This window comes from Hyperolius riggenbachi, chromosome 2 (assembly GCF_040937935.1).
Source record: "Hyperolius riggenbachi isolate aHypRig1 chromosome 2, aHypRig1.pri, whole genome shotgun sequence".
NCBI lineage: Eukaryota > Metazoa > Chordata > Amphibia > Anura > Hyperoliidae > Hyperolius > Hyperolius riggenbachi.
In genome coordinates this window covers 29646458-29654018 of record NC_090647.1, presented here as the reverse complement: position 1 = coordinate 29654018, position 7561 = coordinate 29646458, and the positions used below count along the sequence as shown (strand labels likewise).

At 49.8% G+C, this 7561-nt stretch overlaps 1 protein-coding gene across 1 annotated transcript; it reads left to right on the top strand.

The window, feature by feature from the left end:
• Window positions 1-3307: 3307 nt before the first annotated feature.
• Window positions 3308-7306, top strand: LIPT2 (lipoyl(octanoyl) transferase 2). The gene is made up of 2 exons (XM_068266586.1): window positions 3308-3817; window positions 7010-7306. Exons 1-2 carry the CDS (start codon window positions 3382-3384, stop codon window positions 7255-7257), a joined length of 684 nt encoding a protein of 227 aa, XP_068122687.1. The 5' UTR covers window positions 3308-3381; the 3' UTR covers window positions 7258-7306.
• The last annotated feature ends 255 nt before the right edge of the window (window positions 7307-7561 follow it).

Below are 7561 nucleotides of genomic sequence, written 5' to 3'. Positions count from 1 at the left end.
ATAGTTTCAATCAATTTTCTGCCAGAATTTGATTCTTCGAAATAACAATCAAGTGGCCATGTTAGGGCAGCAATCTACAGGCCAGGAAAATGATCAATATTCTGATCTAATACTGAAAGCACCGCTGCCACAGTTTGAGGTAGCACAAAGCTTTGAAGCCACTGATTGCTTTTCACTCCCTTGCACTACAAACCCTAAAATACCCGATAACTGTGTTACTGCACAAGTCCCACAAACCCCAATCGCAGGAGTCCCTGCTATTGTACTACAAGCTCCAGCAGTCCTTACTACTGCACTACAAGTCCCTGCAGTCCCTATTGCTGTACTAGAAGTCCCAGCAGTCCCTATTACTGCACTACAAGTCCCTGCAGTCCCTATTGCTGTACTAGAAGTCCTAGCAGTCCATATTACTGCACTACAAGTCCCTGCAGCCCTTATTACTGCACTACAAGTCCTAGCAGTAAACTATTGCTGCACTAAAAGTCCCTGCAGCCCTTATTATCGCACTACAAGTCCCTGTAGTCCCTATTGCTGTACTACAATTCCCAGCAGTCCCTATTGCTGCACTACAAGTCCCTGCAGTCCCTATTACTGCACTACAAGTCCCTGCAGTCCCTATTACTGCACTACAAGTCCCTGCAGTCCCTATTACTGCACTACAAGTCCCTGCAGTCCCTATTACTGCACTACAAGTCCCTGCAGTCCAAATTATTTTACTACAAGCCCCTGCAGTCTCTATTATTGCACTACAAGTGCCAACAGTTCCTACTACTCCACTACAAGTCCCAGCAGTCCCTATTACTGTGCACCAAGTCCCTGCAGTCCCTATTACTGCACTACAAGTTCCAGCAGTCCCTATTACTGCACTACAAGCTCCAGCAGTCCCTATTACTGCACTCCTAGTCCCTGCAGTCCCTATTACTGCACTTGGAGCGCAGTCCCTATTACTGCGCTCCAAGTCCCTGCAGTCCCTATTACTGCACTACAAGTTCCAGCAGTCCCTATTACTGTGCTCCAAGTCCCTGCAGTCCCTATTACTGCGCTCCAAGTCCCTGCAGTCCCTATTACTGCACAAGTTCCAGCACTCCCTATTACTGCGCTCCAAGTCCCTGCAGTCCCTATTACTGCACTACAAGCTCCAGCAGTCCCTATTACTGCACTCCAAGTCCCTGCAGTCCCTATTGCTGCACTTGGAGCGCAGTCCCTATTACTGCGCTCCAAGTCCCTGCAGTCCCTATTACTGCATTACAAGTTCCAGCAGTCCCTATTACTGTGCTCCAAGTCCCTGCAGTCCCTATTACTGCGCTCCAAGTCCCTGCAGTCCCTATTACTGCACTACAAGTTCCAGCAGTCCCTATTACTGCGCTCCAAGTCCCTATTACTGCACTACAAGTTCCAGCAGTCCCTATTACTGCGCTCCAAGTCCCTGCAGCCCTTATTACTGCACTACAAGTCCTAGCAGTAAACTATTGCTGCACTAAAAGTCCCTGCAGCCCTTATTATTGAACTACAAGTCCCTGCAGTCCCTATTACTGCACTACAAGTCCCTGCAGTCCCTATTACTGAACTACAAGTTCCAGCAGTCCCTATTACTGCGCTCCAAGTCCCTGCAGTCCCTATTACTGCACTACAAGTCCCTGCAGTCCCTATTACTGCACTACAAGTACCAACAGTTCCTACTACTCCACTACAAGTCCCAGCAGTCCCTATTACTGCACTCCAAGTCCCAGCAGTCCCTATTACTGCGCTCCAAGTCCCTGCAGTCCCTATTACTGCACTACAAGTCCCTGCAGTCCCTATTACTGCACTACAAGTCCCTGCAGTCCCTATTACTGTGCTACAAGTTCCTGCAGTCCCTATTACTGCGCTCCAAGTCCAAGCAGTCCCTATTACTGCGCTCCAAGTCCCTGCAGCCCCTATTACTGCGCTCCAAGTCCCTGCAGTCCCTATTACTGCACTCCAATCCGAGCAGTCCCTATTACTGCGCTCCAAGTCCCTGCAGTCTCTATTACTGCAATACAAGTTCCAGCAGTCCCTATTACTGCGCTCCAAGTCCCTGCAGTCCCTATTACTGCGCTCCAAGTCCCTGCAGTCCCTATTACTGCACTACAAGTCCCTGCAGTCCCTATTACTGTGCTCCAAGTCCCTGTAGTCCCTATTACTGCGCTCCAAGTCCCTGCAGTCCCTATTAAAGCGCTCCAAGTCCCTGCAGTCCCTATTACTGCGCTCCAAGTCCCTGCAGTCCCTATTACTGCGCTCCAAGTCCCTGTAGTCCCTATTACTGCGCTCCAAGTCCCTGCAGTCCCTATTACTGCACTCCAATCCGAGCAGTCCCTATTACTGCGCTCCAAGTCCCTGCAGTCTCTATTACTGCAATACAAGTTCCAGCAGTCCCTATTACTGCGCTCCAAGTCCCTGCAGTCCCTATTACTGTGCTCCAAGTCCCTGTAGTCCCTATTACTGCGCTCCAAGTCCCTGTAGTCCCTATTAAAGCGCTCCAAGTCCCTGCAGTCCCTATTAAAGCGCTCCAAGTCCCTGCAGTTCCTATTAAAGCGCTCCAAGTCCCTGCAGTCCCTATTACTGCGCTCCAAGTCCCTGCAGTCCCTATTAAAGCGCTCCAAGTCCCTGCAGTTCCTATTAAAGCGCTCCAAGTCCCTGCAGTCCCTATTACAGCGCTCCAAGTCCCTGCAGTACCTATTGCTGCACTACAAGTACAACAGTTCCTACTACTCCACTATAAGTCCCTGCAGTCCCTATTACTACATTACAAGTCCCTGCAGTCCCTATTACTGTGCACCAAGTCCCTGCCAGTCTTTCTGTAGCCTCTATGCAATTGTGTCACTTTTACTACATTATTACTGCATTCTAAATTGCAATAACCCACGTGGTGCACTACTAGTCCTCCTAGCAAGACTTTCTACAGTCTCAGTTGAGGTATTATTTATGACACCCCCCATCCCTACCACTGCACTACAATCCCCAGCATGCAAAGAGAAGGGCGCAATCATGTGACCTGTCAGCGTAGCTCACCCTCTGGTGACCATTTGGCTCCTCCTTCGGTCGCGGCGTCTGACCTCTCCTGTGCAGCCCCTCCCCCTGTGCTTGTGCGGGGAGGCGTGGCTGCAGCGTGTAGCTCCTCCCCTGTGTCGGGATGAAGGCACGGGGAGGCGTGGCTGTAGCGTGCAGCTCCCTCCCGTGTATCGGGAATGTTGTAGCGGGGAGGCGTGGCTGCAGTGAAGCCCCTCCCTCTGTGTCGGGATGATGGCACAGGAAGGCGTGGCTGCAGCGTGTAGCCCCTCCCCTGTGTCGGGATGTCAGATTGTCAGTGCGGAGAGGCGTGGCTGCAGTGTAGCCCCTCCCCTGGCTGTGTCGGGAATCGGGATGTCGGCTCCCGGGCCGGTGTTGCGGGCGGTGCGGCTGGGGCTGCTCGGGTACGCGGAGGCGGCGGGGCTGCAGGCTCGCTGTGTACGGCGCTGTGCGGAGCGGGGGGAGGACAGGCTGCTGCTGCTGGAGCACCGGCCGGTGTACACGGTGGGGATCCGGCGGGCGGGGTACCCGGAGGAGGAGGAGGCCAGGCTGCGGGCCCTGGGGGCGGACTACCAGCTCACTGACCGCGGCGGCCTCATCACCTTCCACGGGCCCGGCCAGCTGCTGTGCTACCCGGTGCTCAGCCTCCGCCGCCTGCGCCGCAGCCTCCGCAGCTATGTTTGCGGCCTGGAGGGGGCCGCCATCCGCCTGTGCTGCAGCCTGGGGGTCCCGGGGGGGCGGAGCCAGGAGACCGGCGTGTGGGTGCGGGGCCGCAAGCTGTGCGCCATAGGTGAGCAGAGACCCCCCTCCCCCGCTGTGTGATATATTATGTACCACCATCATGGCCTGTATACACTGGGGAGACCCCCATACTGTACCTCTATATACAGGGGGACCCCATACTGTACCTCTATATACAGGGGGACACCATACTGTACCTCTATATACAGGGGAGACCCCCATACTGCACCACTATATACAGGGGGACCCCATACTGTACCTCTATATACAGGGGGACCCCATACTGTACCTCTATATACAGGGGGACCCCATACTGTACCTCTATATACAGGGGGACACCATACTGTACCTCTATATACAGGGGGACACCATACTGTACCTCTATATACAGGGAAGACCCCCATAATGCACCACTATATACAGGGGGACCCCATACTGTACCTCTATATACAGGGGGACCCCATACTGTACCTCTATATACAGGGGGACACCATACTGTACCTCTATATACAGGGGAGACCCCCATACTGCACCACTATATACAGGGGACCCCATACTTTACCTCCATATACAGGGGAGACTCCCATACTGTACTTCTATATACAGGGGAGACCTCCTTACTGTACCTCTATATACAGGGGAGACCCCCAAACTGTACTTCCATATACAGGGGAGACCCCCAAACTGTACCTCCATATACAGGAGACCCCCATACTGTACCTCTATACAGAGACCCCATACTGTACCTCTATATACAAGGGAGACCTTACTGTACCTCTATATACAGGGGAGACCTCCTTACTGTACCTCTATATACAGGGGAGACCTCCTTACTGTACCTCTATATACAGGGGAGACCTCCTTACTGTACCTCTATATACAGGGGAGACCCCCAAACTGTACCTCCATATACAGAGGAGACTCCATACTGCACCTCTATATACAGGGGAGACCTCATACTGTACTTCTATATACAAGGGAGACCTCCTTACTGTACCTCTATATACAGTGGAGAACTCCTTACTGTACTTATATAGAAATATTATATAAGTACCCTCGTACTGTATTTCTTTATAGATGAGTACTCCTGTACTGTTCTATATATAGGTGGAGACCTCGGTATTGTATATATATGTATATATGTGTGTGTATATATATATATATGTGTATATATATATATATATATATGTGTATATATATATGTATATGTATGTGTATTATGTGTAGAGAGAGAGACTGACCCCCATACTGTTACTTATATATAGAGGGGAGAACCCCTATATTGTATGTGTGTATATAGGGGCAAACTGCATACTGTATTTTTATATACAACGGGGTTCCCCATATTGTAGCTCTATGTACATGGGGACATCAATACTGTACCTTGATATACTGGTGGAGACCCCCCATACTGTACTTTGATATTAAGAGGGAGACCCCCATACTGTTTAATAAGTGTATAGCTTCTATATACATGGGGGGACATTCCCATATACTATATTACATACCAACATGGCCTGTATATATGGAGGGGGGGAGGCATATCTGCTATAGGTAGGGAGCACACCGCCATTCACTACAGTACATAACATCAGCGGGGGTCCTATATGTTGGGGGGTAATAAGGTCTGCGCTATAGGTGAGCAGAATTGACCAGTAATAAATTACATTCTGGATAACTAAAGTATGACATTTGGGAATTGAAAGTATTTGTAAACCATTTTAAGCAAAGATGGAAATAATTTACACTACTTCGCCTAGGGATTCTGTAAAATGCCTAGAGGTGGACCAGGCAAAATATATACTGTGAAGAAAGATGAACCATTCATTGGTTTTAATTACCGATCATTGTACTACCCCTAATAGATATATATATATATATATAAATATATATATATATATATATATACATATACATACATACATACATACAGTGTTCTCCCCAGGCCCCTTTAGCTGGGTACTCCACCTGGCTAATTTTGATGACCACCCGGCTATTATCGGCTTGCCTCATCCGCCTCTAATGCTGTAAGCAGAGTTGCGCAGAGAAGCGAAAAACCTGCATTCTCCCCCACCCGGCCGGAAAAAAATTCTGGGGAGAGCACACACCCTCTATCTCTCTCAGCTGTTAGTGGCTCCGGCTTACTGTCCGGCGCGGCCGTACTCATTCAGGACAACGGCGCTCATGCTTGAAAAGGAGCCCTTGACAAGCCCTTGTCAGAATTCTTCAGGGGGTATCTCCCGGAGCAGTGCGTATCAGCGCGGCTAGATTTGGGCACAGCCAGCGCCGCCATAGACTATAATAGGAATCAGTCTATAGCGGCGCTCAGTGAGTAACGTCAGAGCCGTCAGAAGACTGAGCCGAAGTTGCTTAAAAATCACAATAATTCGGCCTCCAGCAATAGCTGGAAGCCGAATTATTTCATTCCTTACCATCCATGGCGGCCTGGAGGGGGAATAGTAATTAACACAGCCTGGACTTGTGCAGAAGCAGGATCAGCCTTATACCGCTGTATCCTGCGCCCAAGTCTACCGGCGCCGATTTCAAATGTACTTGTATCTCCACCCTGTCCACAGGGATCTGGAGGGGGAATAGTAATTAACACCTCTGGGACTTCTGCAGGAGCATGGAGAGCCGTTCATTAGCTGAACCCTGCTCCCCAAATTTCCCGACAGCTTAATTATATGTACACCTAAAGACTTCCCTCTTAGGTGTTTCCTTTTTGACCCGAGCTTCAGATTGGGTGGACTTTAAAGGGGAACTGAAGAGAGAGGTATATGGAGGCTGCCATGTTTATTTCCTTTTAAGCAATTCCAGTTGCCTGGCAGCCCTGCTGACCCCCCTGCCTCTAATACTATTAGCCATAGCCCCTCAACATGCATGCAGCAGATCAGGTGTTTCAGACTTTAAAGTCAGATATGACAAGACTAGCTGCATGCTTGTTTCTGGTGTTTGTTCAGATACTACTGCAGAGAAATAGACCAGCAGGGCTGCCAGGCAACTGGTATCGATTAAAAGGAAATAAATATGGCAGCCTCCATATACCTTTTACTTCAGTTCCCCTTTAAGCCACAATTATTTGCATGTCATTGGCTGTAGTGCCATGCTGGGAGATCTGTTGCTATAGTCTGTACACAGTGGGGGGATGGTAGTGTATACATTTATTGAGCGCGCTTCCCTCTGTCTCTCTGCAGCACAGCGCTATTTCCCTCTGATGTCACTTCCTGTCTTGTCCCCGCAGGCGTCCATTGCTCTCATCACATCACTTCCCACGGATTGGCGCTGAACTGTAACACGGACCTCAGCTGGTTTGACCACATCGTCCCGTGCGGGATCGCGGGGAAAGGCGTCACATCCCTAAGTCGGGAGCTGGGCAGAGACGTCACCGTGGAGGAGGTCATTCCGCCATTTCTAGAGGCCTTCCAGGAGGAGTTCAACTGCTCTATAGACTTGTCTGATGCAGATGACCTGAAGGAGGCGCCGCTATAAAACTCCACATTCTTCATGGAATAAAATTTTATGTTTATTTTTTAAGTTATTGGAAGGGAAAGTGATCTCCTGTATTATAAATATTTTTTTAATCTGTTTTTTTTTTCCGCTTCCTTTCTGTGGGGGTTGAAGACCACTGCAGCCTGTCTTAACACTGGAAGTGACCCTTATCTGAGTGAAGTAATCTAACTGCCACATCTAAGGCCCAGGATCTGACCTAACTGCCACATCTAAGGCCCAGGATCTGACCTAACTGCCACATCTAAGGCCCGGGATCTGACCTAACTGCCACATCTAAGGCCTG

Coding starts and splice junctions, on each gene's coding strand:
- LIPT2 (XM_068266586.1), top strand. CDS start 3,382: ATGTCGGCTCCCGGGCCGGTGTTGCGGGCGGTGCGGCTGGGGCTGCTC. Junction 3,818..7,009: donor CCGCAAGCTGTGCGCCATAG/GTGAGCAGAGAC, acceptor TTGTCCCCGCAG/GCGTCCATTGCTCTCATCAC.